At 40.0% G+C, this 22,446-nt stretch overlaps 4 protein-coding genes across 6 annotated transcripts in view; all 4 read right to left on the bottom strand.

Annotated features, from left to right (window-relative positions):
* LOC105416274 (zinc finger protein 385B-like) overlaps nucleotides 1–8,929 on the bottom strand; it is a 40,837-nt gene extending 31,908 nt beyond the window's left edge. For both annotated transcript variants that reach the window (XM_029849631.1, XM_029849646.1), the window contains exon 1: nucleotides 8,797–8,929. In XM_029849631.1, the coding sequence (XP_029705491.1) occupies nucleotides 8,797–8,839 (43 nt within the window). In that variant the 5' untranslated portion in view covers nucleotides 8,840–8,929. The remainder of the gene's footprint in view (nucleotides 1–8,796) is intronic.
* A 3,733-nt stretch (nucleotides 8,930–12,662) lies between these two features.
* On the bottom strand, nucleotides 12,663–17,696 carry LOC101069188 (ras-related protein Rab-5C-like). 2 transcript variants are annotated; one of them, XM_029844276.1, is made up of 6 exons: nucleotides 17,567–17,696; nucleotides 15,682–16,010; nucleotides 15,392–15,543; nucleotides 15,021–15,143; nucleotides 14,843–14,936; nucleotides 12,663–14,266 (listed from the first exon to the last, which is right to left on the bottom strand). In XM_029844276.1, exons 2-6 carry the CDS (start codon nucleotides 15,848–15,850, stop codon nucleotides 14,139–14,141), a joined length of 666 nt encoding a protein of 221 aa, XP_029700136.1. In that variant the 5' UTR covers nucleotides 15,851–16,010; nucleotides 17,567–17,696; the 3' UTR covers nucleotides 12,663–14,138. The 2 variants fall into 2 exon arrangements, with proteins under 2 accessions (XP_029700136.1, XP_003961243.1); XM_003961194.3 differs by lacking the exon at nucleotides 17,567–17,696 and adding an exon at nucleotides 16,425–16,584.
* Nucleotides 17,697–18,081: 385 nt separating this feature from the next.
* On the bottom strand, nucleotides 18,082–18,779 carry LOC105419980 (CD59B glycoprotein-like). Its single transcript, XM_011621902.2, has 4 exons — nucleotides 18,723–18,779; nucleotides 18,567–18,642; nucleotides 18,343–18,456; nucleotides 18,082–18,263 (listed from the first exon to the last, which is right to left on the bottom strand). Exons 1-4 carry the CDS (start codon nucleotides 18,762–18,764, stop codon nucleotides 18,157–18,159), a joined length of 339 nt encoding a protein of 112 aa, XP_011620204.2. The 5' UTR covers nucleotides 18,765–18,779; the 3' UTR covers nucleotides 18,082–18,156.
* A 153-nt stretch (nucleotides 18,780–18,932) lies between these two features.
* LOC101063711 (potassium voltage-gated channel subfamily H member 4-like) overlaps nucleotides 18,933–22,446 on the bottom strand; it is a 28,007-nt gene continuing 24,493 nt past the window's right edge. Inside the window, exon 16 of the mRNA XM_003961253.2 lies at nucleotides 18,933–22,108. Coding sequence (XP_003961302.2) covers nucleotides 21,056–22,108 — 1,053 coding nt within the window. The 3' untranslated portion in view covers nucleotides 18,933–21,055. The remainder of the gene's footprint in view (nucleotides 22,109–22,446) is intronic.

The following is a 22,446-nucleotide window of genomic DNA, read 5'->3' as shown; positions in this document are numbered from 1 at the left end:
TGAAAAAACATTTAGAGTCTATCTATCTATCTATCTATCTATCTATCTATCTATCTATCTATCTATCTATCTATCTATCTATCTATCTATCTATCCATCCATCCATCCATCCATCCATCCATCCATCCATCCATCCATCATCCATCCATCCATCCATCCATCCATCCATCCATCCATCATCCATCCATCCATCCAGCTTTTGTTTGCTAAAGTTTGGTGCAGAGGAAATGTTTCCGTTCAAACAGATGTATCACATCTTAATCACATCTGGCTCACAGAAACTCAGGCGGGCCACTCCCGTACCTCCACAGAGCGGTCACCTGACAACACCACATGACTGCTTGCATCGCCGCGAGCCGCCACAGAATGTTATCCGTTTGATCCTGACAGGTTGCCATCCATTATAAATGAAATCACAGAAATGTTGCAGCTGCTGTTAGTTCCATGGGATTAGGGAATGCGGTTCTGTCTACACGCAAAGTGCACGACATTATTTGTGGTGTGAAGGAGTGAAGGGCCTCACCTTATCCACGGGTTCCCTCCTTAGCTTACATAAAATCCCCAGTGCTCCAATATTACTCATTCATCGGCCGTTACTAACCGTAAATAAAGGAAGAAGAGTAACTATGTGTTAAATAACCAGGCGGGTGGGAGGTGTGTACACTGGCAGGATGTAAGCTGTTTCTGGGATTGTTTTGGTGTTCTTGTGTTGTCTATTTTGTTTCCTGTCTGCTTTGGTCTCTCCTCTGTCTACCTCTTCTCCTCCTGAATCGTGTGATTGTTGTATCCATTCAGCCTGACCTCTGCCACTTCCTATCATCTATAAAAGCTGTTCTCCTTCCAGTCTATCAGATGTCGAACATCCGTGCTTGTAACCTTGTAAATATGCCACTGTCCTTGTCTTTAAAGCATCCTTCCTTGAGTTTGATTAAGTTTCACCATGTATTTCTAATTGTACTTAAGCACTGCAATGTAATCACATTTATTCCTCAACTTTAAATTTTAGCAGTTTTTGCATTTGTCACACTTCTTGTTAACACGTAAACTTGGTCTGCCTCTTGGGTCCGCATTTGAGTGCAACTCTGCCTACGGTGTCGGCGGTTAAAATCAAGAACAGCTTTATTTATGTTTTTATCTGGAGGGCGGGACTGCACTCGGACCAAGGGCAACAACTGTGGGCATCTGTCAGCAACCATCTGGGAGAATCCACCCCCGGCCAAAGCAAATGTGACTCGTACACGGATGACAGTATGAGAACTCCAAATGTGCAGATGAACAGCCAAAAAATAACCGAATACAAAGAAGGAAAGGAAACTGCTGTGGTTTACAAAAGGAGAAATACATCCTATTTTACAGAATACTAGAATATATATCTAGTTCACCTGCTGAACAACAACAAATAGTTACCAATTTAAAACTTGGAATTGAAACAGTATATTGAAAAGGAATTTTTCATTACCACACCTTAGCGGAACTTACTGCATTTAATGGTTGCTTTTATTTTGTTGATTGCTTTTTGTGACAAAGAAACAGCTCGAATTTGGGCAAGAAAAGCGCCACTTTAGTATTTCAAGTTGGATCGAGTACTCTTATAAAAGCAGCATTTAAACCTTTAAAATAATAAACTTTAGGAATGTAAATCATTTTTAACACAGACCTGGTGTAATGATAAACAGTGGGCTGCAAAAGCTTAGCGAGCATGTAACAATTGGAGGGCCATATAAAGCAGTTATTCCAATCGTGGTAATATGGATGATAACAAGACTAAAGCTTATGATTATGACATAAAGCTCTCGCCTTCTCCTCCTTGCTGTCATCAGAAGCAACCGACAGTCCTATTCAATGGGATGCAAAGAGGATGTAACAGTGGGTCAAATCAAGCCTTTGCACTGTGGAAAACAAATAATAAATACAAACACAGTCCAGGTTTTCATTTCCATTTATATGTCCAGTATAATATTATAATGGCGATGTCACCATGAGATTGCCTCGTTCTATTGAAAGACATGTGGGTGAAAGCTCTTATTTTTCCCAGCACCTAAATGTAACACTGAGGTAAATCTTGAATCTGCCGGCACTTTGTCTTTTAGGTATAACAACACTGTGGAAGGAACAGGGTCCCTATCTCCATGTTGTACAGCAGAGGTCCAAATGCATGAATACTGGCATCGTTGTGCAGAGCACGTGTCTTTTTTTCCTCCATCCAAACAGCTTCTTGCTGGTCTGGAGCTGAGCACGGCAACAATGGATGCACCGGGAAAGAATCGTGCTGAAGATGTGAATCGTTTTAAGACCTCAGCGTGAAAGAGCAGGAAAAAATAAAAAATAAAAAATCAAGTTGAGTTACGGGCATCTAGAAGGATTAAAATAGTCAGGCCCAAGTCAGCGGTGACACACCTTCCAATTGTCGATTCCTCCCACTTTGTTTATTTTTGTGCATCCGAGCAGAAAATAGAGTCCAGTGATTCATTGTTAGACTGCCTGGGTCTTCTGTCTGGCTGCACCTTTTCAGTGTGTCTGCTTTAAAAACACGACCCAAACTGCTTTTCTATTATTTATTTTGATTCTTTTGCTAAATTCAGTTGTAGAGCTACCAAAATATTTGTGTGGGCATTTCTCTTTATTTAAAAAGAACCCTACTGAATGATTTGGGTGATGTAAGGAGGAAGAATCAGTGCCATTAACTTATTTACAGATAAATGCAACTCATAGCATGAAATGTATATAGGAAAGAATATATGTATATGTATATAGTAAAAAAGAAAAAAAATGCTTTTAATTTGCTGTTCAATGACATTTTGAGCTGATAAATTGGAATAATGTTCAGTTCCTGTGAAACTGGTTGGCTAAAATGATAACATTTTAAATATTTGATGTTATAGCTGGATTAAGCATGAATAAACTCTGCTATTTCCCGCTTAATATACTCATGAATATGTGTATAAAATGCATTCTGTGGATTCTGGCATTAGTAATTAACTGCATAGATTCACTATCCTCTTTAGAACTGCTTTGATGGATACATGGCATTACTTTTAATTTTTTATCATTCATCCAGGTTATTTGTACCAAAGCTGAATCATAATTGGAAAAACCTGAAGTTAAAATTAGATTAAGTTATAATAAAACCAATATCTACTCTTTAAACAAGTTTAATTGCCTGAATTAGCTCCCTGTTTCACCGAAGTGTGGCAAAGAAGAAGCACCTGCGCCTTTTTCTTTTCAACAAATAAACCAATGCGTAGTCTTTAAAGTCAGTTTGAATCACTTAAATATAATTAAATTGTTAATTAAAAGTGGTAAATGGAGAGCTTCACCATTTGTACTCGATCCGAGAGGTTAATTGCAGCCACAGCGGAGGCTGGAGTTGAACTGAAATAGATAAGAACACAAGACTGAGGATTGGTCCTGCTTTTATAATTGATGGAAAGCCTGGAGAAGCTACAGGGGAAAAGGAAATAAATACACAAAATGCACAAATAAACCAAAACCTGATATTTGAAGATTACCTTACTAGGTTAAACAGAACTTGGCATCAATCTGTGAACCCCTTATTGTGCATGGTATTCCATTTTCCTTTTTTCCAATAAAAAACATATTTAAATTACTAATAAATTACAATGTTATAGCAGAGCATAGTGTATCGTAGCACAGAACATGCATAATAATCAGTTGTGATTCAAGAATTAGGCGATAAATAACCCATACAAATTATGATAAGAAATGTGTTAATTATGACATAAATAACAAATCCATCCTACACTTACACTCCACACATCAAACTGTTTTTAATTGTTATTTTCTAATCCTTTATTCAACATGCATCATCAGTTCCTCGCATGTTAGAACATTTGAAAGCGACTTGTGAAAAATGCAAAGAAAGAAATGTACCGTAAATATAAAAACGACAGGGTTTTCCTGAAGGTCTTTGAATGAATCTGAGAACAATCTGTCTGAGGTTCTACCAGCATCTTTTGATTCAGTCACAGCTGAAAACTGAAAAGCTGCAGAGCTAAAAAAGCACATTCAATTCATGGCTATTTAATTTGGCCTGCTCGACTGGCCTTTTGTGCTTAGCTGTAACAGTCATTACTGAGGATATACAACACGAAGTAACCAAGGGGGGGGAAGGTGCACAAAGAGGATGTCAATTGATGTGTGCTGCAGAGCTATTTGAGCTGAAAACAAGGAGATCAAAAATGCTTTTCAATGGCCAAGGTGCTGCTTTCCAGCTGCACAGTTTAAATAAAACGGTCCTGTCACGCATGGGGCTCTTGTCTTTTTAGTTTTAAAACAGAGCAGATTGATATTAGCTAATATTAGCTCCCGTGGGCCTGTGTGCTATAGTTTTAAGTTAAATAATGAGCAAAAATGTTAAAATGTTTAAAAAAAAAAATCACACATCATTGAATCTGAAATCAAATCTTATCTTGTCAGAAGAATCTTGTTTTTTTGATTATTTTGTCATTAACTTTGGCATCACTAAATGTGCAATAGCCCCATTTACATCTGACATAGTTTTTTTTTTAATTTCTAAATTAATCTTGAAATGATCATCTTAAATGATTCTCATTAAATCATTTCATTAAATTACCAACTTAAACATCAATTTCACAATTTTCCCACACTTTCTTTACAAAAACACCTCAATTAAAAGTTCATCACTATTTTATAAGTAAATACAGATGCATGTAAACACAAATATCTTTCAAGCTTTGTGAGAACTTTTATAGAGGTACTACATTTCCCAGCTCTCTACCCTAACCCTAACCATCCCAACTACCCCCACCCCTGACCCTAACCCTACGTTAAACAAAATTCTACCTCTACCCAATTCACCCCCAAGCTAAACCTTATTTTAACCCTCACTTTGTTAGTAAAATGCATATTTTTGAATTCAATATGGTATGTACAGTAACAAGCAGTATGCACACACACACATTCTCTCTCACTCTCTCTCTGTTTCACTCACACACACACACGCGCACACACACACACACACACAGAGTTTTCACACCACTGCCAGCTCTGCTTGATGTGTACCTAGAAACGGTCTCAGGGGAATAGAGAGTTAATGGACCGTATGAAAATTCATCTACCCACACAATCCAAAATGTATCTGCCGACCCCTCTGTCCATGTGACAGGCGCTCAAACAATGGTACAACAGAAATGTGGGGGTTTTTTGTGTAATGGAGAGCACCACTGCTAATACTACTAGCATTAATATTAAAGGTAAATATCATTCTAATGCTAAATTCAGGCTCATCTCTTCACAACATTTCTGGAAAAAAAATTACCCTTTGTCTGCATTACACTTAATTTTGTTAAATGAACAACTTATACAACATGCACATATCACATTAACAACAACACATATCGCATTTTCAAGTTGATCTGCAATCATCAAAATCCTCCAAATTTTCCAAAATCTGGCAGCAATATTTGACCACTTGCCTGTGAGATCTACAAACACCATAGTTATAATCTTAAAAGGCGCCATGTAAGGGGTACATTTCACATTAAAAACACCACATGACCAAATACAGTATTGACACGCTATTTGCCAATCTGGTGTTAAGAACCCATATAGTCAAGCCTATTAAACATTATTAATTTGTTGAAACTATCATTAGCATCTTTTAAGGATCCCCTTGACCAGGGACCATGTTCAACCTGGTCCTACAAGGCCCATAATCAAGCCAGGTTTTCTGTCCTACCAGGTTCACAATCAACTGGGATTCCTGGTAAAAATAGGCGTCTATCTTCTAGGACAGAAGGCTGGATCCCGGGCATTGAAGGACTGGGTTAATGACCCCTGTCCTAGATCAACAGGAGCAACTCAAGCAAGTTTTATTGTCTGAAGAGGAACAGGAGCTTCCACAACCTCTACCATATATACTCTGACGTTCCTCTCTGAGTTGTGTATTTTCCTCATTTTAATATTTAAGAAGCCAAATAAAGAACACAGCATTTTCTCCAGAGGTGCAGGCTGCCACACTGGGAAGGAGACCATCTGACTTGTAATGACAGAGCCCAAGAGGAAGGTTGAAAAACAAAATCGGTTGCACTTTTGCTGTGAAATACTGCACATTTACGGTACTGTGGTAGGCTTGGCAAGAGGGTGATTTGCAACGTCACCAGTCTTGGTTTTGGATCATTGCTGCGGATTTGTGAAGGATCGCTCTGAAGGAAATCCTAAGTGCATTTTCCAAAAAAATAAAATAATATTTTTAAAAAAATCTTCCTCCATCCTCCTGCAAACCTTGAAGGTGAACACAGGAAAATCCAAATCCAACAGGTAAAATGAAGAGTGCAACCATTCTGTTCTGGAGCGTCCCAGAAATAAGGCTTTGTCTGAGGAGATAACTCTGGAACAAGGGGAACATCATGTTTCTTATTCCAGAGAGAGAAATATGTTAAACTCTGACCTTGCTCCCTCATGCTGAGCCTAAAGTCACTGACCTGAAGCAGTTGGAAGTTGGCTTTAAATGGCAAAGCAGTAGATGTCAAGGCCCAAATAATTTACATGAGTGGGGGGGGTGGGGACAGTTACACAGTAATCACCCATGTATTCTTAACACAACATCATGTTGGGGGTTGAAGATGGGCCTATTACAATTTAAACTATCCACTGAATGATATTCAATCCTCTATCTGAAAGACTAGCACATGCTAAGCTAATATAAATAGCAACAAAGACATTACCAGCATTTGAAAACAATATTTCTTTGGTATTTTTTTTGGTTTCTGTAGCAGGAAACATAAACAGATTAAATCACGATGCATGTAAAGGGCTGACCACAAATCCTTCATCGGCATTGGAAAAATGCGTGTGCGTAACGGCGACTATACTGTTTCACGGATGACGACTCGCCCCACTTTATCAGCGGGATCCATGAGTCCATTGACAGAACGGAGCAGGAGCTCAAGCTGCTCCCATCCCCAACCCCGTTCCACATGATTATTCTCAATTTCACAGTCGATGGCTTTTTCACGGAGACAGACGGCAGCAGCCAAATGCCAAAGTACAGACGAGAACGCTCTGAGGTGGGAGACAAAGTTGGGGGGGGGGGGGGCAGAAGGGTAGTCTTTCCACTTTATCAATTGTGCTTGGGATACACTTATCTATCGGCAGCTACAACTGAGTGATGGATGCAGGTCGCTGACAGGGCTGGTTTTATCTGAACCTGACAGAATCTTTGGTTGCCAGGAGCTGAATGTATTGGAACACAAAAGATACTAATCCAAAAAAAAGAAAAAAAAAATGATTAAAAGTGTCAGCATACCTTTGATTCTAACAATTTCTGGGTATTATGGAGATTTTTTTTTTTTTTTTACTACAAACAACAGCAAAAAGGCTTTGATTTTAGGTTTGTTGTGTGTATTTCAACGGAAAGAAGAGCCTGGCCCACCAATCAAACCAAGAAAGCAAAAAAGGTTAGAAAAAAAAAAAAAAGACAACCCTTCACACATCGCATGGGGGCTCGTGAAAATTACAGCATCACTCAGGAGAGTGGGCTGTGGGAGGTGCAGCATTTGATGAATCAAGGACCTTTTGTTCTCAGTTAAACGACTGCTCACTCGCCGTCGAAAAAACGGGTTCTCGGCGACGCTCGGCAGGCAGGCGGCCATCATTTGGAGCCATTTTGGTTTTGAAGCTGATGCAGGGGGATGGGGGCGTGGAGAGAGCAAGGTTACTCAGAAAGGGTGCAGAAGATGATGATGTAGCCAGCGCTGGGTGGGCTTAAGTGGCTCTGTTTGATTTTTGTTGTATGCCATAGTGAACAGTAAGAGATGTACAAGAAACCAAAATGAAATAACACAATGACGGCGTAGCAGGTGTGTGACGGAGATTTAAATAAGTGTGAAAATCCGGTCAATATTCTTTAGTACGAAAAATAGATTTACATATCAAATGCAATTTTGATTTCGAGTTCTATTGTGTTGGTGTGCTTAATTTACATTTTAAAAACTCAGGAATCCGCTTAATTGTTTAAATTACCAGTAACAACAGTACAATGTGTTCAACACATTCTCAGACCAACGCAACTGAACACTGTGCTTCATCTTTGGAACCTCGTAGTTCAACATAAATGAGGAAAGCTTGCAAGAAACCCTCCTTAATATTTTCGATTCACCTTGGACCTTCAGGTATAGTTGTAGCATTCAAGCCCCTAATGCGTCCACTCCTAAACGGATGTTGTAGGCCTACCTGCAACAACTATTTTCAGTTTATTTCCCACAAAAACATCTGCAAACGTGCACAGAGCAGCAGTGTGGTCACACCTTGACTGACACCTTTGAGGGCCGATCCAGCATAGCCCCGAAGGCCTACAAATACTCCTTTCATTAACCAAGTTCACAATATCGGCCTTCATCAACAACCAAGAACTTACCTTTAAAGCAATATATGGGCACAGACTCCTGTTTCAGAAGCAAATCACAGCAGAATTTTTTAACCCTTAAACGGCTTTGTTTTGAAAAAAACTGTAGTTTCACTTCAGAGAGCATTTAAATAACCAAATACACTAATATTTTTGACAGAAAAGGAAAACTTGTAAAAAAAATATATATATTCAGTAAAACTGATCGTTTCCCAGAGCGTAGTATAAGGCCATCGTAACAGCCTTAATAAAAGTTATTTTTGAAACCCGTAGTCAAAATAGACATATTTGACTCAAACGGCACATGAAGACATACATTTAAAAGACAAATAAAAGCGTCCAGCATGTTCTTAAAAGGCCCCGACGGAGGAAAAAGCTTCGCAGCGCTGAAATAGGGAGCGTTTTCCTACCTGTGTGAGGCGGTTTATCCTCCGCTCCGTGCTCGCTCTCCATTTCCAGCTGTCACGGACTGCAGCGCGAGCTCAGCTGTAGGCGTCAGTCCCGCGAGCGGAGCGGAGGAAAAGGATAAACCGCGCGCGCCAAAGTGCGTGCGTCCGCGCGCCGCCTGCGCGCGGCACGGCAGATATGGCCGAAGGCGCAGATGGAAACGCACGTTCGAGTGAAGCGGACGCAGCAAAAACATGCAGACCGAGTCAGAAGTGGAGTCACCGAGAGCTGGACTTAGATCTATTTTAATTTATCCGACAAATAAAACACTTATGGAGAACTACAGGATGGGAACATTGGGAATTTGCTTCTGCTTAGACATTCTGGATGGCCTGAGTCTTCAGGAAGTTATACCTGAAGTGGCTTTGTGACCTTTTCAAAGACGCAGTCGAGGAATCTACTCAGTAATCAGGTGCAAGAAGAGAGCACATTCAGATAAAGATTGACAAGCCTGCAAAAAAAAGACTATATATCACATGTGTCACACTAATCTGGCAAATCATTCAATATAGGTTTGTTTGGCAAAAAACATATACAATCTGATTTAACTACTTTATTTGAATTTACAGTAAATTCAAATAAATAAAATACCAGTAACCTGATAACAAATTTGAAATTGTAACTATCATCACACAATAAAATCCCAAATACTAATGTATTTGATTGATTGCTGGCAGCTACATTGATTGACAGGTGCCTCTTTGCAAGCATAAATTAGCTGAAGAGTGGAAGAAAAGCTGCTGGGTCTCTGCGTGGTCCATCACGCTCTAATCCCGCCCCCCTCCAGAGCCTCTCATTAACATTGTTGGGCCACATTCAAAAGCAGATGCCTGCAGATGAGATTGAGGACGTGGGCACATGCCTGTGTGCGCGGTCAACTTGGTGGTGTGTCAGCTTTCAGCCGGACGCTGATGGATGCATAGTGGAAACATACTTGGAGTTTGAGCTATGTCCTTCTCATTGAAGTCCTTTGGCACCCTGATTGAGTCCAACATGGCTACTCTAAAAATAAAGCTCTATGTTTGTAAGCAGAGAAGAATCCTATTAGAGCCCATCAAGTACCTATTTAAAAAATAAAGAAAGAAAATAATTGACTGATACATCAGCGTCTTGAGCTTGAATGTTGATTTTTTTTTATTTAGGATATTTAGTTGCCCTGTTTTAGAATTGATGTTCACTAAACATCAAGACTCATTCTGACTTTGATTAAAACCATTTTGGTCCCTATGATGGCAGAATTATGTTGAAGCTGCCGGCTTCTTTCTAAAGCACTCAGGTTGTCTTCAAAGAGTGACTGATTGAGGTGGCATTTTAAAAAATAGAGCAACAGCCTGGGAGAAGATAAACAACAAAGCAGATTCAAACTATAAAGACCAGAAAAAGCATCAAGGTCAAATATCAATTAGTTAATCCAAAACCTACACAACTGAATTCTAATCGCTAGCAGGTGGTCGCCTTGGAACGAGGAAAAAGGGGCCAAAATCACCAGAAGACCATGCAGAAAAACAAGAACAAACAAGAAGCTTCATCAAAGGAGGTTCAAGGTCAACTTTATTGTCCCCAATGTGGAAATTCATGTGGTCGCTCACGTCCAGCGTCCAACATACAGACAAACCACAGAGACTCGCACCAGCAACAAACATATAAAGAGGACAGAGATGTTGGATTGAGTCCCTGGCGAATGGGACGGGGCAGTTGGCACAGGTGGAAGACAGGAGGGTCATTAGGGCAGGTGTTAGTTGGGGGAGGGGGGTAGAGCTCACTGGGAGAAACCAACACAGACAAAGATGTGTTGGTTTATGATGCTTGCAGATCATAAATGGGAAGCCTCACCCCGGTCCCTCTGAACATGATTCACGACTCAGACACGTTTGCGATTATTACGAGAATATCGGACTGGACGTAAAATGTCCTTTCTGTATACATGTATTTGGGTAATTTAATTTCTTTCTGGTGAGTGAAGAAGCAGCCAGAATATTTATCTTCAAAGTAAGTTTAGTTAACGTAAAGTCCCCTGTGTTGGATTTGTTTTTCGACATAACTATTAACATTTACAGTATAAATATTATGAATGTTACATTTAATTTACAATAGAATTTTTTAAAAAGCATCAAAAGAGATTCAGTCATGCAAAGTCGGGGCACTGCCGTCAAAAACAATTACACCAATAAATACAAATAAACAGCAGTAATACTTTGCATGACCAACTGTGCTGCTAATTTTTTTATTTATTTAACCTGTCCTGCAAATGCACTCTTAAGCAGGTGAAGGGGACGGGTTATTGGAGCACATCAGGCCAGCAGGTCCTATCATCAGACAGTCAACAACGAGTTCTGGTCACCGCATTGGTATTGTAGTTATGAAAAGGCCGCCTGAGCCCTCAGGTGAAGGTGGAAAAGAGGTCTCAGTGTAGAGTTACGTTGTCTTCGCTAACATCAAAACAAACGTGGACTTATTTGAACTACTACTTTGATCCACAATGTGATGAGAGCACCTCAGTAAATTAGCGCTCGCATAAACTGTGGGGTCTCTTGGCAGGTGCCATTAGAGGATGCCGCAGATGCCGTCCTTGCATGAAAGAGATGACATTTTCAATTTTAAGTAACAGCCATCAGAGACTTTGGATAAGTTGTTCTTTAGTGCTTGGGGTGGGTGGCTTCAAACCATAATCTTTCCCACGGCACCAAAAATGGCTGGAGCCAGCCCTGGAGTCAGCGCAGACGCAATTGTGCACCGCCTGTGCGTCAGCAGGTAGAAACTCTTCATTGATTTTAGCCACACAGCTAACCATCGCAGCAGTTTCTCTACAGCCACATCTAACAATGGTCATTTAAGATGGTCTGCTGTCTACAGGATCGACTGCAAACCTCAGACTGTCATTACACACATGGTCACTGGACTGCATTTCATTTAAAAAACAACACAGGTTGTGTTAAGTTGTCGTTTAGATGACACATTACATCGATTTGACTCCAATGAATTGTTAATAAAAGTGATTGTGTTAAAGTGAAATCGGTGTGAATATGAGTGTGAATGGTTGTTCGAGGGTGAACCCCACCCCTTGCCCTGAGGCGGCCCACACACAAGCTCCAGCCCACACACAACCCCCACTAAGGCATTAAGTGATATATGATGGCTGGATGGGTGTATTTGTGTTCTGCCGAGTGTTTTTTTTAGCAAATAAAATGCAAGGTATTAAAAAGAATCAGTGACCTTTTACCACTTCTCAGTGTGTGTTAGCCGTTCCATCCATACTAGTACACAATCTGCTGGCAACACATTTAGATGTTTCATTTCAGATAAGAGGTCATTATTGCCTCACATCACATTTACTATCAGCTGCACCACAGACTGCAGTCCTGGCACCCTATCTCTCTGCGCCCTTGGTATTTAATGACATTTTCTTTCTGTCCAGGAAGATAGAAGGAATTCATCGCAGCCTACATTTGGAAAAGTTTGTCTGATTTCTGTCTGTCTGAATGAGGACGGAGGTTTCTCGTGTGGCCAAAAGCACATTTCCTGTATCCCAGCTAATCCGAAAAATCCTTGTCGTTATGACAACCCCGCCATTCCAAAGCCAGGCCATTTGACTTGTTTCAAATCCTGTAAAAGTCCAAAAGCAAATGATGTTTGACTGATTTTTTTTCTTTTTTACTTTAGTTCCTGAATTTCTTTCTGCTCCTCAAGGTTTCACCCCATTAGGATGTCAAAGATGAAATATTGTTTTGTTAAAAGGCATTCTGAGTGACAACTAAAAAATTTAACTGATCTGTGATCATAGCAACCACCCCATTTTGTTAGAGGCATAAACCATTACACTGACACTCTATTCAAGGTGTTACAACAAAAGTTTAATTTTAGGTTGTTTTTTTTTGCAACAATCGATACATTAATGCATATATGTGTTTGTGTATGTTAATATTAGAATCGGAAACACTGACTGCGTATATATTATGGCATTTGCAGTTTCACTATAAGAGCAAATCAAGATACTTTTCTGCCACCTAGCGGCTAGAAATGTTTATTGCAGACGTTTAAATATTTGAGTTGCTTTAACGCTTTACTGATTAATGTTAGAGTCAGTTTGCGTCAAATCAGGTGGAAAACGTCATTTATACAATAAAAACAGCGTCCAGAGTGCAGCAAGCTCTCCACAGTCTGAGAGCAAGTTCTTTTCTGACTTTACTGGCCCCCACAGAGCAGGGTTTCTATGCTACTACCTCCAGAATTTGGGAGCAGAGAAAATTGGATTTACTGCGGTTCAGGATGCCAACCCACAAGCGAACGTCAGGAGGTGGTGGTGGTGCCAGGCTCTTGGGACTGCGTATGGGTCTTTCACTAGCTACTGAGGCCCATGTCTTTTATATAAAAAAAATGTTAAATTGCCAGTATGTTGTCTGACTTCATTAACCCAGACGGAAAAAGGCCATATCCTTCAGACAGCCTCCATAATCTTACTGTCTAAAGGTGCATTTAATTTTAGATTTTTTTTAAGAAGCCGAGTTTGTAAACCAAGCAACATATTTAGTAAAAAGCTCTTTCCCGCGATACTACAAAACAACTCAAAACACGCTGTACATTGCATGTTGTTTATTCCTTGTTTTTAGATTTACAAGTTATTTTCACTTTTTTTATTTTTAAAAAAGGCTAACAACTCCGGTGTTATCAATACATAATAAATGCAAATGAATGCATTTTTTGGACAGCTCAGAAAACATCCTCAGATGTGAAGCCTGTTAGATCACCATCTTCAATAAGCAAATTCTAGAGTTTTCTGGAAACACTTTTCTGCCCAGGCCCCTTAAACGAACAACAAGCAGCAGTCTACACTGCAATAAGACTCACGTTTAAACATTAAATGCTCTGTCTTTGCAATTTTAGTTTCTGTATATGAATTTGTATGCTGGGAAATGACAAAGCAAGCAATATACATGCGTTGTATATTCTGATCCTTACACACACTTCAACAAGTGAAAATGGAAAAACACACCAGCGACACCCTTTAATAGACTATGAAAAATTGAATTCAATCAACTGAGACGGGCTGAAGATAAACAGGGAGGTAGATAGATGCATAGGGGAAAGACAGAAGTAGTGAGGGATGTAGATAATTCCCTCTAGCTTATGATTCTTTAATAAAAATGTTCCTTAAATCAAAAAGGATCCAGATAATCTCATCTGTAATCTCAGTATAAGTGCAGGGGTGGCGAGTGGCTCTGCTCTCTCCTGCCTCTCTGGGCGTTTAACCTAAGAGCTGTCCTTAAAACCATGTTCAGGGCTCGATTAGTTCATTGCTTCATACTTGCTAATTGCCCCCGCTGCAGCACTGGCTGCTGCGCCCCTGAGGAGCAGCTTCCTGTAGATCCACGCCTGTTCGGACACGTCCCCCCTGTCCTGGTCCACCCTGTGGCTCGCTCTTTGGGAGCTTCTTTGCTACAGAGAGGGGAAAATGGTTATATCAATTAAAAATCAAAAATAGAGATAAAATAAACACACCATATGAAAGGTAAATTTGAGGTATTTCAACAGAAGAACCATGTTCACACTGTTAGCACCCCTGTTGATGATGGGGACACAGCTACAGCTTTCTGTACTACACATGGAGGAAGGGATAGAAGCCAGTTCACGGTGAACTTTAAGGGACCGTACTCAACTAAACTGTAGAAAAGAAACAACTTTGTGGTGATATGGTATTTTAGTGTGAACAGGTGCTGAATCCCTTCCATCTAATCCATTTATAAAAACTTGCATATTCAGAATAAACAAAGCTACAGAAATTCACACAAACACCTCTGAAATTGAATTATTTATCCACCTTAAAGCTCATCCAGGCTAAAAATGCACAGTTCTTAAAACACTCAAACCACGTCTTTTACAGAAATGCTGAGCCAAATAGATGCTCTCAGAAAAGTTGCTGCAAAATGCTATCCCTCATTGAAATATCAGAACATTGTTGCTTCTATATGTCATCTAATGTTTCTTCAGTTGTTATAAACCAAGGAAACTTACCAATAGCCATGAAAATTTCATTGACGTTAATGGCGGTCTTGGCTGAGGTTTCCATGAAGAGCAAACTGTTTTCATCAGCATAAGTTTGTGCCTCCTACGGAGAAAATTTATAATTGACACAACTAAGATGATGCACCGGCAATCAGAAACATGGGAAATTGATATTTAAATTTCAGACCTGATGTTCCACGGCTCTCTTGTTTGCAATGTCTGCCTTGTTTCCTGCCAGAGCGATCACTATGTTGGGGCTGGCTTGTCTCTGCAGTTCCTTCACCCAGTTTTTTGCTCTGGCAAAAGTGTCCTAATCATAAAAAATGATGTGACTTGATTGAGTCTTTTGATTCAAGAACATACACACTGTGGTTTTACGTTACTTCTTTGGATACTTTTTTAGAATTAAAAATAGTACAATTTGAAAAAAAAATCCTGACACCAACATAAAAAATATTTGATGAATTTTGAACTTAACACTTTGAGAAACAACTTATCAGAGATCAATAACCACTATAGGGTTAAGGTGCATTTTACTGGCATGTAGGAGAATTGTACCGAGTTGGTGATGTCATAAACCACGATGGCTGCCTGAGCACCTCGGTAGTACATTGGAGCCAGGCTGTGGTAACGCTCCTGGCCTGCCGTGTCCCAAATCTCAAACTTCACTGTGGTGTCATCCAAACACACAGTCTGAGTGAGGAAGGCAGCTAAGGAATGGACAGAAAAAAATAATAACACAATTAACTGTCTATCCAGCCATTCACATGTCTAAAAACACCTTCAATTAATGTTTCACTTAAGTTTAAATATTCTAAAAGCATAAAACATAACAATATGCTTCGAACCTCCGATGGTGCTCTCTTGAAATTCATGAAACTGGCCTTTGACAAAGCGCAGTACTAAGCTGGACTTGCCCACAGCTGACTCCCCCAGCAACACCAGTTTGAACTGGCAGATTTTGTTTGTTACTGTGGCCCCATTCGGCCTGGTTGCTCCGCCACTGCGTCCTGCCATTGACAAAGTCAGAAACTGGGGAGATGAGCCAAAACTGGCCCAATGGTAGCCCTGGACACACAGGCACAGGTGGTGAGCAATGTCAAAAGGATTCAAACTTCTTTTAGGAAAGTTTAGGATCACTTCAAAGAAGGGTTGGTGCCAGAACGCCTTGGTTTGCCTAGTAAAAACAAAAATATGGATAATTAGTCCACTTCTGAAAACTGGTATGCAAACCAGAATGAGACACACACCTATGCTTTATTTTGATCAAAGTATTATCTTTAGAGCACTTAATAAGAATCGTTGGCTTTCAGCCATCATCAAGTTCAATTAATCTATAATAAAGTAAAGGAACTGGTTACAAAGCACAAGTCTTAAAATATGGCGATTTAGTTACACGACCGACTAAAGCGGTTGTTAACTTTTTATAACAAGACGAAATTCGAGAGGCGAGTAGGCTGTGTGGCTAAAGCTAATTTCTTATATAGCAATGAAAGGACGAAGACATTCGTGATAGCAATGCTAACTTTGGCTAATAAGCAAAAAAAAAACCCTAGCAAAGAAACAATAGATAGCACCATAACGTTCTTACCAAACACAAAGTAAAATGATATAAATTCCGTCCAGTTAAATTACAACCCTGCTGTTATTCACAAACAGTGGTTTCTCCTGAAACACTTTTAGGTCCTGTAAAATATTTGCTTCCGCCTAGAAGTACCAAAAAACTTCCTGGATTAGTCAGTCATGTGACATGAAGAGCAACCAATCAAATATGAGTATAGTAAAAGGTCAGGAAAAACACTCGACTCATGTTATAAAACAATAAATATATAGTCGTGTGAAAATACTCCGCAGTAGGTATATTACTGAATAATTTAAGAGTCACCGATGCGTTTAAAGCCTTGTTTACAATGTTATCTTTTATAATGTACGATTGTGTGTTTAATATATACCACAAGGTGGCGCTAGTGATCGAGGAAAATAAATTTTGAAATACTGTAATCCATTACGAAATAAACGCAGCTAAACGAAAGACAAAAACCTTTACACCTTTTAATGATGAGAGACTAGCTGGACATTTAATAAGAACACAGAAAAATAGTCAAGAAAGGTTTGTCAGATATCGATTTTTTTTAATTTGTTGCACATATCAGTTGTGCACGATGAACATAACGAGGTGCGCTCGTAATTCATCATTCGGCAAGCAGCGGGGTCCATGCATCGTTGGAAGAACATCGATCCTAAGAAAAATAAAAATTACAGGTTATTTAGACCCCCCCCCCCCCCCTTTCAGATTTGTGTATTATCGCTTTTAGGGTTGAGCAAGCTGTTTCACCAATTTTATGAATACTGTCATCACAGTAACTAATATAATCAAATACCGTTTTCAACACCGAATCAAATACCACAGTGTTAAATACAGAACTCTTCCCTCAACTGATAGCAGATTTAAGTATATTTATAAGTCTTAAGGGCATTTGTCTGATATTCGGGTGCTTTTGTAGGTGAATAAGTGAAGTTAAAGTTCTTACTTATAAGTGATGGCGCCGGTACCTGCTTGGTTTGCACCGTTGCAGTAAACGACACTGCTAGTGCAGTGATTTACGCCTCCACAATTACACATAAACTGACCTGAACCGACCAAAAGGTTACTCAGAATCACAATTCCAATAAGATGATCTCTGCACGTTGAGTTTTCAAATAAAATAGACAGAGATTTCGGATTTGACCCACCGTCGCTGACAACCAGCGGCAAAAGGAGGGCGACGATCTGCGTCTTCATGCCATGACAATGCGCGTAAACCCAACAGAAGATCACAATTGTCTCACTTGATGTTTTGTCTATATGACGCGTCCCAAAACGACTCTTGGTCTGCGTCATCGAGGCAAAGGACTCTGGGAAAAAGTGTTGTTGCAACACAGGAACAGTATCGATAACTTCGTTCCCACCTCAGTACTGGTTTGTTGTCCAGTTTAGATTGTCTGTACATTTATAATATTTTTTTCTCTTATTTTTTCCCACAGCAGTTTTCTTTATTATTTAGCAACTGTTTCTGTGCTTTTTCAAAACATGAGTGTCTTTTTTCTTTAACAAAATAAGGATAATATCCCATATATAGCATAATTAACTAAGGTTTTTAATGCCAGATCCATTCACTGAGACTCAGGTTGATTTGTAACATTTAATTTGTATCACTGGAAATCAGAAAAGTAGTATAAATGGTAGAATAAAGACAAACAATGTGTGTATATTTGTGTTTATTATAATCACACCAGAATCTGCAGCACATTTTAAAAAAATCATCCACAACATTGAGCTCCATTTATCTGTTGCACAGGTCAGTAGTGCAACATCTAGCCGTTGATATTCCAGGCCGATTCAGTTTATTGCAGTCTAAGAGGCTCATGCAACTTTGGAAGTAGCTTGGTCCTGTAAAATTGAGGTGGGAAAAATGTATTTGTCTTGCTGCAATTATTATTTAAATGCAAAAAAAGAGTGAATTGCTTACTGGATCCAACAGTAATAATGACGCTGGCACAGGCCTGGTTTGAACCATAACAGGTCTCAACAGGGTCTCGACAGTTCCTGTACGTGCCTCCACATTTGCACCTAAGAGCTTCACCTGGGGGAAAACAAATAACCAAAATCGTCTTCAGGATTTCTTCTGAAATAACCTAAACTTAAAATTCAGTTCAATTTCTATAACAAAAGTCCAGTTTGCAGGGAACTCACTCTGGGTGGTGGCGAGCAACACAAGGAGAGCGAAAATCACAGTCTTCATGTTTCCACAGCAGAAACGCACAAACATCTATGTAAAGCAAGAAGAGCAGAAGTGTGAGAACATCAGACATGTAATTAAACCACAGTCGCAGTGTAAAGATTGCTCACCTGAAAGGACCAGATCAGCTGTGCCAGTGCCTTCACATCCATTTTAAATACTCTTTGTTGCATAATTCCACAAGGTAGTAAAACATTGGAAACTGTCAGAGTTTCCGTGCCTGCGTAACATCTCAAGGACAGACACCGACGGGAAAACACACATTAAATTACGAAAACACTTTGAAAACACTTTGATCCTCAGTTCAGGCTCCTGTTTACATTTCCCCATCAAGTTTTTTGCTTGTTTGTTCCAAAACTGCTTACCGGTACATTTGTTACAAATTTGTTGTGTGCTTGTTTTCAGATAAGGTGCTCAGCTGTTGACTTCACATGTTAACCAAGCAAAGATGAGGCTGGAAAAAAGAGTGAACTAAGTTGCCCTTGAACTGTCATCTGAGCTTGGGATTTAGCCAGGATAAATGACAGTAATTCATTTATCTAAATTTATCAGATTTAATTATGAAAGCTAAACCTTATAGCTTCAAACATGAACTTAAAGAAATGCCTTTTGATCATTTAATGTCGATTAAGAGAGCGACATAATTCTCTGTTGTATAAAGTAGTTGGAAAATTAATCAATTACAGCATATTCATAACAACCTGGCAAAGTAAAGTGTTACGACCAAAAAAAACCCTCCTCGAATCAGCTAAAATCTAACGTTAATTTTGACTATAAGCAGACTTAACTCAAGGCTGAAGCTTGCACTCTATTCTGTGAAAAGGTAATGAAAAGTGATTTAGCAACATCAGCTAAAGTGAAAAAAGCCCAAGGGAAGAAACAAAATATGCCACTGTGATGTTCTTATTGAATACCAGACACAAAGGAAGGTCATAACTACAGTTACATCAACATTTTTGACCGATCAATCGCCTGAAAGAACCAGATAGATTCTTGTTTGCTTGTGCTGGTTTTTGGCGTCCTTTTAAATGTTCACAAATGTTCAAATGTCATTAAATGGCAAAATAAATGCAATAATACCTTCTGAAAACAGAAGAATTCAAATATCTCCTCTGATGTCCTTCCACCTTTGTTTGCAGTTTGCATCATTTTTTACTTAGTTTGAAAAACAATCAAATTTGCTGTGTACCTCTTTTTAGTTGACATTTCCCAAGTTGAAGTGATATATGAGTAATAATAAATAAAAATAGCAAAGCTGAATACAGACCTTGACTTATAATAAAGATGTTGGAACAAAGTTAAATACTCCCACAGTCATTTAAATGTAGCTTCATTTTTTCTCGTTATAATCAAAAATCAATACATTAGAGTCAAAGCCATTAAGAGATGTGGCAGCTACAGAACAATGAAGCCATACAATCTTACTTTTTTATTTGAATTCTGTAAACTTAGTTCAAACAAGGGCTTATTCGAAAAGGGAGGACAAAAATGTAAAAACACCTCTGTCACTATGACAACCCATTATGTACACAACAATGCTAACCTTGATGAATTCTCAGGAATATGAAATTAATTGACACCAGATTCCTGCGCTCAGAGTTGACAGCAGGAGTTTATTTGCATGCACTGACAAACTATGTATAGGATTGTGGAGTGACGTGCACACAAAGAACACTTGTTTGTTTATGCATACTCTGTGGAAATCCTCCCAAAAGACAAAAAAAGGCTTTTGAAATATTCAATATTTTAAAATTTAGACATTTTCTGACAGAACAGTTCATTGGGGCTTTTCATTGAGGTGTGCTGGGTTTATAGACTTGTCAATCAACAAAAAGAACACACGCACATCTCCTGAGCAGCCTAAAGAGTCGACTTAAAGGAGACAGATTCGATTCAATTAAAATTTCTATACTGATTGATGGTTTCGGCCAAATTCAAGGAAATCAGAGACATTTTCATTTAAACGACAATCAATGCAGCATGAGGCAATGCTCTATTACCATGCAAGGGGAGGCATTTGCCACTTTCACTCTCTGTCCTTTTAAAACTGCCGTCTCCAACCTCTCTGCCTGACAAATACACACAATATCTGTGTGCACGCTCAAAAGGTTGTCATGTGGAATTCTTACACATTGATCTGGAAACCTTTTCCTTAGGAAAAAGAATAAACAACATTACCATGCAAGGAGGTAACAGGTATTGCAAATTGCTCTTAAGGTGTTTGAAAAATATACTATATATATATATATATATATATATATATATATAGTGGAACCCATGGACACACAGTGAGGCAAATGCTCAGAATGACATGCCTTTGCATAGAAATGGTGAAAATTTTGTGGAGTTTGACAAGTGTGAGTGCCCAGGAGATGACACACGGACATACAGTACACGGGAACCATCTGCAGCAGTACGTGAAACACTGTGAGGAGTTACATGTCTAGTCTGTCAGGTCCAGACACCACGACTGCTCTGAGCTCTGAGTCTGGAGGCCAATGCTGGATCTTTGTGATGAGACACTTTCGCTGTCTCTGCTCTCAAGAGAGCCCCCCTTTCCCAGCAGACACTCCAGACTGTTGTGGTCCATGGAGGATGAATCGCCCAGAGGAAGGCGGGGCTCAGCAAGATCCAACTGTGGTGACCCTGAGCCCAGGATGGGGTCAACAGGAACGACTGTCGGTGTGGCCGAGGCAGAAACAGGGAGGATTAGGGGGTGTGAGTCACTGATTTGGAAGACGGAGGTGTCCTGGATCAGATTTTGTGATGCCGGGGTGGACAACAGAACACAAATGTCCTCCTGTGTGGCTGGAGAAAGCTTGACCTTGGTGTCAGAGGGCAGGCAGAGATGGGGGTAAGAAGTCAGTGAAGTATCTAGCAGGCTGTGTGTGGACAGAGCAGCAGGGGCACCGAAAAGAAGGCAAGACTGTTCATCACCCTCACCGGGAGGCTGTAGGCACAATGTGGGCTGGGACTTGCTGATGGTGGCGGCGGTGCTCAGACTTACAGGCCTGCAGTGGGAAGTTTCGTGCCCAGTATGAGTCGCAAGGCCTGAATTTCCGTCCTGAAATCCTGGACTGACGCTAAGCAGAGATGTACTTGTCCATATGTCTGTGGTGTTGCTCTCAGAGGCACAGCATGAGCCTGGCTGGGACCCAGAGGGAGCAGGACATGAAGTGGGTGATCGAGGCTGATAAAAGCTTTCTGGTTGGGCTTTAGGAGTTTCACTACAGCTCCAGAGATCATGGTAAGGCGTGATCTGTAGGCTACAGGCTATGTGGCTAATGGGATCGCTTTTAAGAGTGGATGCCGAGGGCTGGTTGAGGGGTGTAGTGGTGCTGGGGACTGTAGCGGGTATGGACATCATCTGGATGCCGTAGGGATATGAGGGGAGGGACGATTTACAGTGATGCACAGACACATGGGCTTGGAGGATGTGCATTATGTGGTGCAGGCCTTTGGTGAGCTCGGATACTTCCTGGTTTAATGTTTCCATCTGAACAGAGAGAACAGAGGGTTTAATCACACAACTTCTGAGTGCGATAAGAAGACATACGTCCCTACATTGAAGTCCACTTGCACAAAGCTAATGAGGTAATTAGCTTCTGCCTTTAATGCTTCACCTTTAACTTAAGTCAGCATGTAATATTTAATGACCGACCACAGGAAAACCCTCCTAGGGAGGATCCTCTCAGTGTTCTCCTTTGGTAGGTCAGGTGTCTTCCATAAATAGGAAGAAAGTAGTAGGATGAATGCGGCAAAACAAGAGCCAAAGTAGGCCAGAGAAAGGCCACAGGAAGAGACAGGCTGTCATTTTTTTCCCTCTGAGCTGAG

Source organism: Takifugu rubripes, chromosome 1 (assembly GCF_901000725.2).
Source record: "Takifugu rubripes chromosome 1, fTakRub1.2, whole genome shotgun sequence".
Classification (NCBI taxonomy): Eukaryota; Metazoa; Chordata; class Actinopteri; order Tetraodontiformes; family Tetraodontidae; genus Takifugu; species Takifugu rubripes.
Note: the sequence above shows the minus strand (reverse complement) of the source record. Positions and strands in the feature narration are given on the sequence as shown.